This window comes from Rhinopithecus roxellana, chromosome 22 (assembly GCF_007565055.1).
Source record: "Rhinopithecus roxellana isolate Shanxi Qingling chromosome 22, ASM756505v1, whole genome shotgun sequence".
In the NCBI taxonomy this organism is placed as follows: Eukaryota; Metazoa; Chordata; class Mammalia; order Primates; family Cercopithecidae; genus Rhinopithecus; species Rhinopithecus roxellana.
This window is the reverse complement of record NC_044570.1, coordinates 5,244,967-5,262,312: the sequence shown is the minus strand read 5'-3', so window position 1 is coordinate 5,262,312 and position 17,346 is coordinate 5,244,967. Positions and strand designations below refer to the sequence as shown.

Here is a 17,346-nt window from a genome sequence, read left to right as displayed (position 1 = left end):
TCCTGAGCCTGAACTAAACGGCACTAGTGACTAATTTACAATGAAAATAATTTATATAAAATATTTTATACTTAAAATACAAAAATTGTATTTCACATCATGTTTGGGTTTTGCCCATATATGTAATTATGATGTCTACTTTCTAAATTACAGTCTGCTGCAAATCCTGAGGCTCCAAACTCAACCATCTCCAGAGAGGCCAGCACCCAGTCTGCATCAGCTGCAGCTAGCCAAGGCCATGTTTTACCAGAAGGCAAAATCATGCCAAACACTGTTTTTGTTGGTGGAATTGATAATAGGGTATTGTATTCGTATTTCATTTTTATCTTAAAATGCATTATGAACAATGGGATTTGGGCCCTGTTACTGATGTAATTTTTTTTTTGTATTTCATGGAGGTTTAGAATTGGTTTTATGTTTGACCCATAGATACTAAAAAGATTTTTGAGACAGAGTTTCGCTCTGTCGCCCAGGCTGGAATTCAGTGGCTGGATCTCAGTTCACTACAAGCTCCGCCTCCCGGGTTTACGCCATTCTCCTGCCTCAGCCTCCGGAGTAGCTGGCACTACAGGTGCCCGCCACCTTGCCCAGCTAGTTTTTTGTATTTTTTAATAGAGATGGAGTTTCACCAGGTTAGCCAGGTTGGTCTCGATCTCCTGACTTCGTGATCCACCCATCTCGGCCTCCCAAAGTGCTGAGATTACAGGCTTAGCCACTGTGCCAGGCCCTAAAAATATGTTTGACAAAGAACCACTCATCATTTGGGGATAAATGTGAGGAGAAATTTTCACCTTATGGTAGTAAAGTTGTGGTGAAGTAGAAATTTTTGAATGCTCTTCTTACTCTTGAATTTCAATTCTTTTCCATAGATGGATGAAACTGAGATTAGAAGCTACTTTGGTAGATATGGTTCAGTGAAAGAAGTAAAGGTAATCATGGCTCGAACTGGTGCGTCCAAAGGGTGAGTAATTTTATCAAAAATATCTGAACTCTAGTCACCTATAGGTATCAGAGAAGACTTAAAAATTGATATTCCGACACTTGTGTAAATGAAATTTTTTGCGTTGTTAATTTCTCTCATGTAGGGGATAACGTTATTGCCAGCTCTTTTATTTCCTCATTTTTCTAGTATTTGTTTTTAAATGTCCCCAATTTTTATTTCATACAAATGAATTAATCAGTTTTCTCAGATAATTGTTTTCTTCATACGCTGCACAGTATATTAAATTTTAACCACCTTGTCTTAGATAGTAAGTGAAATTCAGGTTCACAGATAATGAATTTTTTGTTAATCAATAAAGTTTTCACACTGCCCTAACCTTAGCACACTTTGACATAGTTCCGCTTAAGAAAAGGTAGTATTTGTAGAGGATCTATCATGTACGTGTTAACAAATACTTATCATGATATGTTACTCATCTTTTGTTATGATCCCTTCTGTATATAGAATAGTAGAAGTTCTTGACCATGTACTGTATACTGGTTATTTTATACTTCACCTATTCTCTGCCTTTATAGCTATGGATTTGTTTCCTTTTTTAATGACGTGGATGTCCAGAAGATACTAGAAGTGAGTAATCTAATAGAAAAATCTCTTATTTATTTTATTGATATGACATTTAGACTTAGTGATATAGTCAGTGTTATGTAAAATTTGGAGAAAGATACGATACTCTTTCTGTTCAAAACCGAAACTTAGAGTAACCTCGCATAACTTGTTAGATCCTGTTTACTTTTGACTGGTCACCTAGGTTCATGAACTGCAGACAGGAAGGGTTGGAGATAGGGTGATGAAAAGTTTCTGATCCACGTTCACTTGATGCCTCTTGATACTGATTAGAGTAGTAAGGGTAAGTAAGGTAGCTTCAGGGTGACCAATTTTAATTTGGTGTGTAGTTGTCACTGATCTTCTCTGATAATAGGAACTTGAGAAGGCTTTAGGTATTTACCCAGGTCTTGGAAGTCAAGACTTGAAAATTGATTCTCATTTTGTTACTGTTTTATTTTCAGTCACAGATGCATTTCCATGGTAAAAAGCTGAAGCTGGGCCCTGCAATCAGGAAACAAAAATTATGTGAGTAGGAAAAGAAATTGTTATTTTTTGACACGTGTAGCTTTTCAAATAACTAAAACTGGGCTTTTTATTCTTGCTTTTTATAAGGTGCTTGTCATGTGCAGCCACGTCCTTTGGTATTTAATCCTTCTCCTCCACCACAGTTTCAAAATGTCTGCAGTAATCCAAATGCTGAAAATTACCTTCCGCCCCCAATAGCAGTGAATCCTGTAACTCAGTACGTTCAGGTAAGAAGTGCTTATGTTCTTGTTCTCTTGTTTATCGTAGTCATCGTACCCTCTGTGGAATTGTATCTGTACTTTCCCCAGTAAGTGGCAATAGAATCCCTGTTTGAATACTTTGAGTGATGGGAAATTTACTACTGTTGTTAAAAATTTCTTACTCTTAGTGTTTGTTATATGAGCTAAAAATCTTCAATATACTTTGTAAGTCTTTCTCTTAGAAATGACCTCTGCAGACACATGAACACATCTCTTCCTGTGTCTTCCGTTTTCACCCCATATAGCTTTTTCCTAAAGTATCTGGAAACAGCTCTCTTTACTTGTCTGCCTAGTTTGTTTTTCTCTAAGCTTAGCAGTTAATCTAGCTACTGTTTACTTGCAGTGATTTCCAGATGCTTCCTCATATAAATTGGTGACTTCTGGATATATTCTGGTTCTGAAATGGGGTAGATTTCTGATCTGTTTTAGTCTATCTGTAAATCCTATGAGTTTCTGGCATGTAATGTCTCTGATGCTGGTTGCTTTGATATTTACAGTAGGATTTGACATGCTCATCACTTTTTGGTGATTAATAATGTTTATTTTCTTCTTAGTCCATTTTTTTCATGTCTTAGTTAAAAGACATTTTCTTTGATGGAAAATAAGATAACCAAATAATGGTGAAATAGTTCTTCAGTTTCTTATTCTCCATGTACGTTAAACGTGTGAGTTATACCTCTTCTTTTTCCTTTGCTGAACAATGGCTGGAAAAAAAAGGTCTACTAGTTTCTGACATTTATTGTGAACCATTACTGAATCTGGGTGTATTCGTGCATGCTACTCATTGTATGTTTTCAATTAGTAAGTATTTATTGAAACATTGAAGACTTTATACTGTCTCTTTTCCAGTTGTGGATTATATACTGCTCTTAATTTTTGGAAATGAAGTACAGAGATAGCCATAACATCTGTAGAAGAACTACAATATTACCCTATAATATTACGTAATACAAATCAGTCAAAATATTTTGCCAAATAAATAGTAAAGGTATTAATTTAATTTAGGTTGAAATCTATCTTAATAGAGCTTTATCAGCAGTGTAAGAAATAACTTCTGGGTGAGCATAAGTACACAGTATAAATAAGGTAAACTTTGCCTGGTGAAATAATCACTTCTTTTGTCATTTGTCTGTTCCCCCTCACCACCTAAGTGGTAGCACTTGATAGAGAATAATTCTTTCTTCATAAAGTCAGTCCTTCATTTAGAATTCTGCATTGCTGTGTATAGAAAAATAATATTTTAAAGTTTTTCATATTTTTTATATTGGGAATGATAATTCTTTCTAATTTTAAAAAAAAAAAGTTTTACCATGTTAATCCATTATTTCTGTAAACTTTATTTTCAGGCATATCCTACTTACCCAAATTCACCAGGTGCAGTCATCACTGGGAATCAGTTGGCTGTATATAATTATCAGGTAATTGCCTGGGGAGTCACATGATTTACTTTCAGGCACTATTGAGGCCTTCAACCTGTTTATACAAATTGCCTGAATAATTTTCATTTTAAACTAGTGAAACATAGCTAAAATTTAAAAAAACACAAAGTAGTGTAATGAAGACCTCTGTATTACTTACAAGCGATGAAATAATATTTTTACAGCAATATAGTTAGCAGTACCTTTTCTGTTGAATAGTTTTCTGAGATTTGGTGTTCCCTTTGTTCCAGCATGTATTTTTTATCTTTGCTGTCAAAGAGCTGAAATACTCATCCTGACTTTCTCCAGTTTTTAAGGGAGATAGAGTAAAATAAAATTACTAGCTAATTCTTGTAGCACAGAATTCCAATTATAATTTTATTTTAGTTTGCCTACTTCATGGTAGTAGTTCTCTGGGTCTTTTTCAACTATGTGACTGTATCTGTGACTCATAATCATATCTTTGGTAATAAATTCAAGGAACTCTGAGAGTTCCACAATGCCATCTCCAGAAAATTCTGAAAAAAAACGAGGTTATATGTATAGAAGTAACAACAAGTACTTCAGGGAATAGAAACCTAAAGTACGTCTTTTTTCTATTCTGTTTATTTTATTATAACAAAGGAGCCATCATGATAAATACTTCAGTATTATGTATCTCATGTTTTTGAAAATACATAGAAATATTTGAGTAATTTTGGTTACTTTTTTTTTTTTTTTTTTGGTTAAGATTCCACTACACTGGCCTTTTGGGAAGTAAAGGAGTTATGTTGTACCGCTGGTAAAGCAAATTAGGGAAGCATATACTCCCTCTTCTTTCTTGATTTTTACATGTCATATATGCCTATAAAAAAATTAGAAGGTTCTTTATATTACTGTGTTACGTTTTTTTACTTTCTTTTTAAGCCAATTATAATCTCCCATGGGAGCAACAGTGCCTTATTGTCTCTCAGGTTTTTGTATGCTTAAGCAATTGCTTATCCACATAATGATAAGTGTTCAGTTGATACACTATTTAATCTGAGAAAGATCATCCTAATGTGGCTTTATCTAAGAAAGGTAGTATTAATTTTGCTTTAGAATAACATGTATCTGATTAGGCTCTTCATCTGGATTTACCAACCGTAAAAAATTTGACAAAGAGAAACAGAAATGTTTTTCTCTTAATTTCTCTTAAATAAGAATAGGATTAAAAAGAGTATTACCTCTATAACCCCTGAACTGCTTTCCACCATTTAACTAGTTCCTAAAATATTTGAAAGCAGCTCTCCTTATGTGTCTGCCTACTTTATTCTTCTCTGAGTTTAGCAATTTATCTAACTATTCTTCATTTGAAATGATTTCCAGTTGCCTCCTCATATAAATTGATGACTTCTGGATATATTCTGGTTCTGAAATGGGTAGATTTCTGATCTGTTTTACTCTACCTATAAATCTTGTGAGTTTCTGGCATGTAATTTCTCTGATGCTGGTTGCTTTGATGTTTAAAGTAGGATTTGACATACTGTATCACTTATTGGTGATAAGTAACGTTTATTTTCTTCATTCGTTCTATTTATGTGTTAGTTTAAAAGACACATTTTTCTTGGATAGAAAATAAAGTAAAGTAACAAAATAGTAGTGAAATAGTTCTTCAGTGCCTCTCATTTGTTGACATTTTCCATGTACTTGAAACATGTAAGGTATACCTGTCTTCTTTTTTTCCTTCTCTGGGGAATGGCTAGAAAAAAGCCCGACTTGTTAATTAGCATTTACTGTGAGCCATTACTTGAATCTGGGGGTATTCATGCATGCTGCTATCTATATGTTTTCAAACAATAAGTATTTGTTGAAACATAACAGTCATTGTAATGTCTCTTTTCCAGTTGTGGATTATGTACTGTATTATTTTTTTCACTGTGAAGTACAGAAAAATCTGTAACATCTGTAAAACTACCATATTACCTTATTGTCAAATACAGATCAGTCTAGAAGTATTTCTACAGGGAAATAGCAAATGTATTAATTTAACTTACATTGAACTGTGTCTTAATGCAGCCTTATCACCAGTGTAAGACATAACTTCTGGGTGGGCCTAAGTACACAATATAAGTAAGGTAAAATTTGCTTGGTGAAATAGTCAATTCTTTTGTCATTTGTTCCCTCTTCACACCCAAAATGTAGCACTTGACAGAGAATAATTCTTTCTTCATAAAGTCAGTCAGTCATTTAGAAATCTGCAGTTTTATATAGAAAAACAATATTTAAGAGTTTTTATATTTCTGTTATATTGCGAATGATATTTCTAATTTTAAAAAATGGTTTACCATTTTCTTCTTTTCTGTATCCTTTATTTTTAGGCATTGCCTATTTATCCAAATTTACCAGTTCAGGTCACTACTGGATATCAGTTGCCTGTACATAATTATCAGGTAATGTAAGAATGAGTAAAATGATTTGCATTCACATATTATCAAGGCCTTTAACTTGTTTATACAAATTGCCCGAATAGTTGGTCATTTTAAATTAGTGAAGTGTACCTAAAATTTAAGAAAATACTTAGAATTAGTCTAGAATGAAGAGCTCTGTAGTATTTAGAAGTAATGGAGTAATATTTTGACAGCAATATACTTAGCAATAACATTTCTGTAGAACAGTTTTCTGAGATTTAGTGTCCCCTTCTGTATTTCAGGATGTAGTTTTCATCTTTGCTGTCAAATAGCTGAAAGAAACATCCACACTGATTTTCATAAATTTTTTAGGGAGATAGAGTGAAATCAAATTATTACTCAGTTTTTAGAGTACAGAATTCCAATTATATTTTTATTTTAGCTGACTTTACATGATAGTAGTTCTCTGGATATATTTTTGTAGACAGGACTGTATTTAAGACCCATAATTATATGTATGGTAATAAACTGTAAGAGCTAGTGTCTTTGAGAATTCCACAATGTCAACTCCAGAAAATTTGGAAAAAGATGAAGTTTTATGTATAAAATAATGATAACGTCAGAGACCAGAAACATCAAATACTTACGTTTTCCATTCTGTTACTTTTATTATAATAGAAAAGGACACAGCAGGATAAGTACTTCAATATTGTGTTTGTCATGTCTTTTTGAAAATGTCTAGGAATATTTTAATAGTTTTGGTTTCCTTTTTTTTTTTTTTTTTTTTTTTTGAGATGCCATCGTAGTGGCCTGTTGGGGCACAACGGTGTTATGTTGTCATTCAGGTTAAGGGAAATAGCCAAACATATGCTTCCTGTTCATTCTTGATCTTTTTTCCAACTCATATATGCCTATAAATATTTTTAAATGGTTCTTATATTAATGTTTTATTTATTTATTTATTTATTTTTACTTTCTTGTTAACCCAATTGTAAGCTCCAAAGGGAGCAGGAGTGCCTTTTTTTCTCTCAGATATTTGTGTGCTTAAGCAATAGCCGGTCCACATAAGATAGACTACATAATCCAAGAAAGGTAGTGTTAAGGTGGCTTTAGAATTAGCGTGTATCTTCCTAGAATCTGCATCTGGGTTTACCAGCGATGAAAAATTTGTTGAAGAGAAACAGAAATGTTTTGCTGTTAATTACTCTTAAATAAGAATAGGAAGAAGAAAGAGTATTACCTCTAAAACACCCAAGCTTCTTCACCCCACCCCCTATAACCAGTTGTTAAAGAGAATGAAAGCAGCTCTCCTTACGTGTCTGTCTACTTTATTCTTCTCTAAGTTTAGCAGTTCGTCTAGCTATTCTTTATTTGCAGTGATTTCCAGATGCCTCCTCATACAACTTGGTGATTTCTGGATGTATTCTGGTTCTGGAATGGATAGATTTCTGATGTGTTTTACTATATGTATATAAATCCCCTCAGTTTCTGGCATCTAATGTCTCTGATCATGATTACATTGATATTAAAAGTAGGATTTGACATACTCTGTAACTTATTGGTGATAAATAACGTCTATACTCTTCTTAGTTCATTTTATTTATGTCTTAGTTTAAAAGATACTTTCTTTGATGGAAAATAAGGTAACAAAATAGTAGTGAAATAGTTCTTCGGTGTCTCTCTTTTATTGACATATTTCCATGTACTTGAAACGTGTAGGGTATACCTCTTCTGGTTTTCCTTTCTGAACAATAGCTAGAAAAAAAGCCCTACTTGGTTCTACATTTACTGTGGGCGATTACTGAATCTGGGTGTATTCATGTATGCTGCTACCTATACGTTTTCAAACAGTAGCTACTTATTGAAACATATGAGACATTGTATTTTCTCTTATCCAGTATTGGATTATATACTGCACCTAGTTTTTCAGAAGGAAGTACAGGAAAAGCCATAACATCACAGAAGCAGCCATAACGTCTGTACAACTACATATTACCCTATATTATTGTCTAATACAAAACAGCGTTGAAGTATTTTTACGGGGAAATAGCAAATCTATTCATTTAACTTACAGTGAAATCTATCTTAATGGAGCCTTATTGGCAGCGTAAAAAATAACTTCCGGGTGTGAATAAGTACACAGTATAAGTAAAGTTTGCCTGGTGAAATAGTCAATTCTTTTGTCATTTGTTCCCCCTTCCCACCAAAAATGTAGCATTTGACAGAGAATATTTCTTTCTTCATAAAGTCAGTCAGTCATTTACAATTCTGCATTGTTTTATATAGAAAAATAATATTTAAAATTTTTAAATATTTTTGTTATATTGGGAATGATATTTCTTTCTAATTTTACAAAATAGTTTACCGTTTTCTTTTTTTCTGTATTCTTTCTTTTCAGGCATTTCCTATTTATCCAAATTCACCAGTTCAAGTCACTACTGGATATCAGTTGCCTGTATATAATTATCAGGTAATGTAAGAAGGAGTAAAATGATTTGCTTTCATATATTATCGAGGCTTTTAACTTATTTACACTAATTGCCCGAATAGCTGGTCATTTAAAACTTGTAAAGTGTTCCCAAAATTTAAGAAAACACTTAGAATTAGTCTAGAATGAAGACCTGTGTATTATTTAGAAGTAATGGAGTAATATTTTGACAGGAATATACTTGGCAATAACATTTCTGTACAACAGTGTTCTGAGATTTGGTGTCACCTTCTGTATTTCAGGATGTAGTTTGCATCTTTGTGGTCAAAAAGCTGAAAGAAACATCCACACTGATTTTCATAAATTTTTTTTAGGGAGGTAGAGTGAAATCAAATTATTACCCACTTTTTAGAGCACAGAGTTCCAATTGTACTTTTATTTTAGCTGGCTGTTTCACGATAGTAGTTTTCTGGATCCCTTTTCATATATACGACTATATGTGTAACCCGTAATTATATCTATGGTAATAAACTGAAAGAGATAGTATCTTTGAGATTTCCACAATGCCAACTCCAGAAAATTTGGAAAAAGTTAAAGTTTTATACATAAAAGAAACGTTAACATCAAAGACTAGAAACATCAAGTACTTGAGTTTTTCATTCTGTTACTTTTATTATAGTAAAAAAGACACAGCAGGATAAGTACTTTAATACTGTGTTTCTCATGTGTTTTTGAAAATGTGTAGGAATATTTTAATAATTTTGGTTTCCTGTTTTTTTTTTTTTTTTTTTTTTTTTTAAGATGCCACTATAGGGGCCTGTTGGGGAACAAAGGGGTTATGTTGTCCTTCAGGTTAAGTGAAATAGTCACATATATACTTCCTGTTCATTCTTGATTTTTTTTCCAAGTCAGAGTGCCTATAAATATTTTTAAATGGTTCTTTATATTAATATTTTATTTACTTTTTTTTACTTTCTTGTTAACCCAATTATAAATTCCAATGGGAACAACAGTACCTTTTTCTCTCTCGTTTTTTTGTGTTCTTAAGCAGTGGCTGGTCCACGTAATGATAGACCATATAATCAAAGAAAGGTAGTGTTAATGTGGCTTTAGAATTAGCGTGTATCTGCCTAGAATCTGCATCTGGCTTTACCAGCAATAGAAAATTTCTTGAAGGCAAACAGAAATGTTTTGCTGTTAATTACTCTTAAATAAGAATAGGAGGAAGAAAGAATATTGCCTCTAAAACACCCAAGCTGCTTTCCACCCTATTCCCCCATATAACCAGTTGCTAGAGAAAGAAAACATCTCTCTGTATGTGTCTACTTATTTTTTCTCTCAGTTTAGCAGTTCATCTAGCTATTCTTTATTTGCAGTGATTTCCACATGCTTCCTCTTATAGCATGGTGACTTCTGGATGTATTCTGGTTCTGGAATAGGTAGATTTCTGATGTGTTTTACTATATGTATATAAATCCCATGAGTTTTTGGCATCTGTCATCTCTGATCACAGTTACATTTTCATTTAAAGTAGGATTTGACATACTCTATCACTTATTTGTGATAAATAATGTCTATATTCTTCTTAGTTCGTTTTATTTATGTCTTAGTTTAAAAGAGACTTTCTTTGATGGAAAATAAAGTAACAAAATAGTCACGAAATATTTCTTCAGTGGCTCTCTTGGTTGACATATTTCCATGTATTGAAATATGTAGAGTATACTTCTTCTTTTTCCTTCTGTAAGCAATGGCTGGAAAAAAAAAGCCCTACTTGGTTCTAACATTTACTGTGAGCCATTACTGAATCTGGGTGTATTCATGTATGCTGCTACCTATAGGTTTTCAAACAATAAGTAGTTATTGAAACATATAAGACATTGTATTTTCTCTTCTCCAATATTGGTTTGTGTACTGCACTTAGATTTCTAGAATGAAGTACAGAAAAAGCCATTACATCACAGAAGAAGCCATAACATCTGTACAACTACATATTACCCTATATTATTATATAATACAAAACAGTCTAGAAGTATTTTTACAAGGAAATAGCAAATGTATTAATTTAACTTACAGTGAAATTTGTGTTAATGGAGCCTTATCAGCAGTGTAGGAAATAAATTCCGGCTGTGAATAAGTGCACAGTATAAGTAAGGTAACTTTGCCTGGCGAAATAATCAATTCTTTTGTCATTTGTTCCCCCTTACCACTCAAAATGTAGCATTTGACAGAGAATATTTCTTTCTTCATAAAGTCAGTCATTCATTTAGAACTCTGCATTGCTTTATATAGAAAAACAATATTTAAAAGTGTTTTATATTTTTGTTATATTAGGAATGATATTTCTTTCTAATTTTAAAATATGGTTTACCATTTTCTTTTTTTCTGTACCCTTTATTTTCAGGCATTTCCTGTTTATCCAAATTCACCAGTTCAGGTCACTACTGGATATCAGTTGCCTATATATAATTATCAGGTAATGTAAGAAGGAATGAAATGATTTGCTTTTGCTGTCACATATTATCGAGACCTTTAACTTGTTTATACAAATTGCCTGAATAGTTGGTCATTTTAAACTAGTGAAGTGTACCTAAAATTTAAGAAAACACTTAGAATTAGTCTAGAATAAAGAACTCTGTACTATTTGGAAGTAATGGAGTAATATTTTGACAGCAATATACTTAGCAATAACATTTCTGTAGAACAGTTTTCTGAGATTTGGTGTCCCCTTCTGTATTTCAGGATGTAGTTTTCATCTTTGCTGTGAAATAGCCGAAAGAAACATCCACACTGATTTTCATAAATTTTTTTAGAGAGGTAGAGTGAAATCAAATTATTACCCACTTTTTAGAGCATAGAATTCCAATTACATTTTTATTTTAGCTAGCTGTTTCACGGTAGTAGTTTTCCAGAACCCTTCTCATATATATGACTACATTTGTGACCCATAATTATATCTATGGTAAGAAATTGAAACAGATGGTAACTTTTGAGATTTCTACGATACCAACTCTAGAAAATCTGGAAAAAGGTAAAGGTTTATATATAAAAGTTAGGACAACATCTGAGACAAGAAACATAAAAGTACTTAACGTTTTCCATTCTGTTACTTCCCAGAAAATCTGGAAAAAGGTAAAGGTTTATATATAAAAGTTACGACAACATCTGAGACAAGAAACATAAAGGACTTAACGTTTTCCAATCTGTTACTTTTATTATAACACAGAAGGACGCAACCGGATAAATACTTTAATATTGCGTTTCTCATGTGTTTTTGAAAATGTGTAGGAATATTTTAATAGTTTTTGTTTCCTGTTTCTTTTTAAGATGCCACCATAGTGGCCTGTTGGGGAACAAAGGGGGTTATGTTGTCTTCAGGTTAAGTAAAATAGCCACACATACACTTGCTGTTCATTCTTGATTTTTTTTTTCCAAGTCATATGTGTGCATAAATATTTTTAAATGGTTCTTTATATTAATGTTTTATTTACTTGTTTTACTTTCTTGTTAACCCAATTGTAAACTCCAATGGGAGCAACAGTGCCTTTTTCCTCTCAGTTTTTTGTGTTCTTAAGTAATGGCTGATGCACATAATGATAGACTATATAATCAAAGAGAGGTAGTGTTAGTGTGGCTTTAGAATTCGCGTGTATCTTCCTAGAATCTGCATCTGGCTTTACCAGCAACAGAAAATTTGTTGAAGAGAAACAGAAATGTTTTGCTGTTAATTACTCTTAAATAAGAATAGGAAGAAGAAAGAGTATTGCCTCTAAAACACCCAAGCTGCTTTCTGCCTCCCTCCCTATATACCAAGTTGCTAAAGAGAATGAAAGCAGCTCTCCTTATGTATCTGTCTACTTTATTCTTCTCTAAGTTTAGCAGTTCATCTAGCTATTTTTATTTGCAATGATGTCCAGATGCCTCCTCATATAATTTGCTGACTTCTGGATGTATTCTGATTCTGGAATGGATAGATTTCTGATGTGTTTTACTATGTGTATATGAATCCCGTGAGTTTCTGACATCTAACGTCTCTTATCCTGGTTGCGTTGATATTTAAAGTAGGATTTGACACACACTGTCAATTCTTGGTGATAAATAACGTCTACATTCTTCTTAGTTCATTTTATTTATGTCTTAGTTTAAAAGATATTTTCTTTGTTGGAAAATAAAGTAACAAAATAGTGATGAAATGTTTCTTCAGTGGCTCTCCTTTGTTGACATTTTTCCATGTACTTGAAACGTGTATGTATACCTCTTCTTCTTTTACGTTCTCTGAACAATGGCTAGAAAAAAAGCCCTACTTGGTTCTAACATTTGCTGTGAGCCATTACCGAATCTGGGTGTATTCATGTATGCTGCTACCTATAGGTTTTCAAAGAATAAGTAGTTATTGAAACATACAAGACATTGTATTTTCTCTTCTCCAGTATTGGATTATATACTGCACTTAGATTTTCAGAATGAAGTACAGAGAAAGCCATTACATCACAGAAGAAGCCATAACATATGTACAACTACATATTACCCTGTATTATTGTCTAATACAAAACAGCGTAGCAGTATTTTTACGGGGAAATAGCAAATCTATTCATTTAACTTACAGTGAAATCTGTCTCAAAGGAGCCTTATTGGCAGCGTAAGAAATATCTTCCCAGTGTGAATAAGTACACGGTGTAAGTAAAGTTTGCCTGGTGAAATAGTCAATTCTTTTGTCATTTGTTCCCCGCCTCACACCCAAAATGTAGCACTTGACAGAGAATATTTCTTTCTTCATAAAGTCATTCATTTCGAATTCTGCATTGTTTTATATAGAAAAACAATATTTAAAAGTGTTTTATATTTTTGTTATATTGGGAATGATATTTCTTTTTAATTTTAAAAAATAATTTACCATTTTCTTTATTTCTGTACCCTTTATTTTCAGGCATTTCCTGTTTATCCAAATTCACCAGTTCAAGGCACTACTGGATATCCGATGCCTATATGTAATTATCAGGTAATGTGAGAAGGAATGAAATGATTTGCTTTTGCTGTCACGTATTATCGAGACATTTAACTTGTTTATACAAATTGCCCGAGTAGTTGATCATTTTAAACTAGTGAAGTGTACCTAAAATTTAAGGAAACACTTAGAATTAGTCTAGAATAAAGACCTCTATATTTTTTAGAAGTAATGGAGTAATATTTTGACAGCAATATACTTAGCAATAACATTTCTGTAGAACAGTTTTCTGAGATTTGGTGTCCCCTTCTGTATTTCAGGATGTAGTTTTCATCTTTGCTGTCAAATAGCCGAAAGAAACACCCACACTGATTTTCATAAATTTTTTTTAGGGAGGTAGAGTGAAATCAAATTATTACCCACTTTTTAGAGCACAGAATTCCAATTATATTTTTATTTTAGCTAGCTGTTTCACGATAGTAGTTCTGTGGATCCCTTTTCATATATATGACTACATCTGTGACCCATAGTTACATCTATGGTAATAAACTGAAAGAGATAGTATCTGAGATTTCCATGATGCCAACTCCAGAAAATTTGGAAAAAGGTGAAGATTTATATATAAAAGTTACGACAATATCTGAGACTAGAAACATAAAGTACTTAACGTTTTCTATTCTGTTGCTTTTATATTAATACAAAAGGACACAGCAGGATAAGTACTTCAACATTGTGTTTCTCATGTGTTTTTGAAAATGTGTAGGAATATTTTATTAGTTTTGGTTTTCTGTTTTTCTTTAAGATGCCACCATAGTGGCCTGTTGGGGAACAAAGCGGTTATGTTGTCCTTCGGGCTAAGCGAAATGGCCACACATATACTTGCTGTTCATTCTTGATTTTTTTTCCAAGTCATATATGCACATAGATATTTTTAAATTGTTCTTTATGTTAATATTTTATTTACTTTTTTTAACTTGTTAACCCTGTTGTAAACTCTAATGGGAGCAACAGTGCCTATTTCTCTCTCAGTTTTTTGTGTTCTTAAGTAATGGCTGGTCCACATAATGACAGACTATGTAAACAAAGAAAGGTAGTGTTAGTGTGGCTTTAGAATTCGCGTGTATCTTCCTAGAATCTGCATCTGGCTTTACCAGCAACAGAAAATTTGTTGAAGAGAAACAGAAATGTTTTGCTGTTAATTACTCTTAAATAAGAACAGGAAGAAGAAAGAGTATTGCCTCTAAAACACCCAAGCTGCTTTTCGCCTCCCTCCCTATATACCAAGTTGCTAAAGAGAATGAAAGCAGCTCTCCTTATGTATCTGTCTACTTTATTCTTCTCTAAGTTTAGCAGTTCATCTAGCTATTTTTATTTGCAATGATGTCCAGATGCCTCCTCATATAATTTGCTGACTTCTGGATGTATTCTGATTCTGGAATGGATAGATTTCTGATGTGTTTTACTATGTGTATATGAATCCCGTGAGTTTCTGACATCTAACGTCCCTTATCCTGTTTGCGTTGATATTTAAAGTAGGATTTGACACACACTGTCAATTCTTGGTGATAAATAACGTCTACATTCTTCTTAGTTCATTTTATTTATGTCTTAGTTTAAAAGATATTTTCTTTGTTGGAAAATAAAGTAACAAAATAGTGATGAAATGTTTCTTCAGTGGCTCTCCTTTGTTGACATTTTTCCATGTACTTGAAACGTGTAGGTATACCTCTTCTTCTTTTACGTTCTCTGAACAATGGCTAGAAAAAAAGCCCTACTTGGTTCTAACATTTGCTGTGAGCCATTACCGAATCTGGGTGTATTCATGTATGCTGCTACCTATAGGTTTTCAAAGAATAAGTAGTTATTGAAACATACAAGACATTGTATTTTCTCTTCTCCAGTATTGGATTATATACTGCACTTAGATTTTCAGAATGAAGTACAGAGAAAGCCATTACATCACAGAAGAAGCCATAACATATGTACAACTACATATTACCCTGTATTATTGTCTAATACAAAACAGCGTAGCAGTATTTTTACGGGGAAATAGCAAATCTATTCATTTAACTTACAGTGAAATCTGTCTCAATGGAGCCTTATTGGCAGCGTAAGAAATATCTTCCCAGTGTGAATAAGTACACGGTGTAAGTAAAGTTTGCCTGGTGAAGTAGTCAATTCTTTTGTCATTTGTTCCCCGCCTCACACCCAAAATGTAGCACTTGACAGAGAATATTTCTTTCTTCATAAAGTCATTCATTTCGAATTCTGCATTGTTTTATATAGAAAAACAATATTTAAAAGTGTTTTATATTTTTGTTATATTGGGAATGATATTTCTTTTTAATTTTAAAAAATAATTTACCATTTTCTTTATTTCTGTACCCTTTATTTTCAGGCATTTCCTGTTTATCCAAATTCACCAGTTCAAGGCACTACTGGATATCCGATGCCTATATGTAATTATCAGGTAATGTGAGAAGGAATGAAATGATTTGCTTTTGCTGTCACGTATTATCGAGACATTTAACTTGTTTATACAAATTGCCCGAGTAGTTGATCATTTTAAACTAGTGAAGTGTACCTAAAATTTAAGGAAACACTTAGAATTAGTCTAGAATAAAGACCTCTGTATTTTTTAGAAGTAATGGAGTAATATTTTGACAGCAATATACTTAGCAATAACATTTCTGTAGAACAGTTTTCTGAGATTTGGTGTCCCCTTCTGTATTTCAGGATGTAGTTTTCATCTTTGCTGTCAAATAGCCGAAAGAAACACCCACACTGATTTTCATAAATTTTTTTTAGGGAGGTAGAGTGAAATCAAATTATTACCCACTTTTTAGAGCACAGAATTCCAATTATATTTTTATTTTAGCTGGCTGTTTCACGATAGTAGTTCTGTGGATCCCTTTTCATATATATGACTACATCTGTGACCCATAGTTACATCTATGGTAATAAACTGAAAGAGATAGTATCTGAGATTTCCATGATGCCAACTCCAGAAAATTTGGAAAAAGGTGAAGATTTATATATAAAAGTTACGACAATATCTGAGACTAGAAACATAAAGTACTTAACGTTTTCTATTCTGTTGCTTTTATATTAATACAAAAGGACACAGCAGGATAAGTACTTCAACATTGTGTTTCTCATGTGTTTTTGAAAATGTGTAGGAATATTTTATTAGTTTTGGTTTTCTGTTTTTCTTTAAGATGCCACCATAGTGGCCTGTTGGGGAACAAAGCGGTTATGTTGTCCTTCGGGCTAAGCGAAATGGCCACACATATACTTGCTGTTCATTCTTGATTTTTTTTCCAAGTCATATATGCACATAGATATTTTTAAATTGTTCTTTATGTTAATATTTTATTTACTTTTTTTAACTTGTTAACCCTGTTGTAAACTCTAATGGGAGCAACAGTGCCTATTTCTCTCTCAGTTTTTTGTGTTCTTAAGTAATGGCTGGTCCACATAATGACAGACTATGTAAACAAAGAAAGGTAGTGTTAGTGTGGCTTTAGAATTCGCGTGTATCTTCCTAGAATCTGCATCTGGCTTTACCAGCAACAGAAAATTTGTTGAAGAGAAACAGAAATGTTTTGCTGTTAATTACTCTTAAATAAGAACAGGAAGAAGAAAGAGTATTGCCTCTAAAACACCCAAGCTGCTTTTCGCCTCCCTCCCTATATACCAAGTTGCTAAAGAGAATGAAAGCAGCTCTCCTTATGTATCTGTCTACTTTATTCTTCTCTAAGTTTAGCAGTTCATCTAGCTATTTTTATTTGCAATGATGTCCAGATGCCTCCTCATATAATTTGCTGACTTCTGGATGTATTCTGATTCTGGAAT

At 32.8% G+C, this 17,346-nt stretch overlaps 1 protein-coding gene across 3 annotated transcripts in view; it reads left to right on the top strand.

The window, feature by feature from the left end:
- The window catches only part of LOC104655798 (deleted in azoospermia protein 1-like), a 61,224-nt gene that overhangs the window by 27,307 nt on the left and 16,571 nt on the right, over nucleotides 1-17,346 (top strand). Inside the window, exons 11-21 of one of the 3 annotated variants that reach the window (XM_030926259.1) lie at nucleotides 154-300; nucleotides 870-961; nucleotides 1,519-1,570; nucleotides 2,011-2,074; nucleotides 2,162-2,301; nucleotides 3,681-3,752; nucleotides 6,092-6,163; nucleotides 8,520-8,591; nucleotides 10,951-11,022; nucleotides 13,474-13,545; nucleotides 15,890-15,961. In XM_030926259.1, the coding sequence (XP_030782119.1) occupies nucleotides 154-300; nucleotides 870-961; nucleotides 1,519-1,570; nucleotides 2,011-2,074; nucleotides 2,162-2,301; nucleotides 3,681-3,752; nucleotides 6,092-6,163; nucleotides 8,520-8,591; nucleotides 10,951-11,022; nucleotides 13,474-13,545; nucleotides 15,890-15,961 (927 nt within the window). Of the gene's footprint in view, nucleotides 1-153; nucleotides 301-869; nucleotides 962-1,518; nucleotides 1,571-2,010; nucleotides 2,075-2,161; nucleotides 2,302-3,680; nucleotides 3,753-6,091; nucleotides 6,164-8,519; nucleotides 8,592-10,950; nucleotides 11,023-13,473; nucleotides 13,546-15,889; nucleotides 15,962-17,346 lie in introns of those variants that run through there. The other 2 variants (XM_030926261.1, XM_030926260.1) reach the window with 2 other exon arrangements.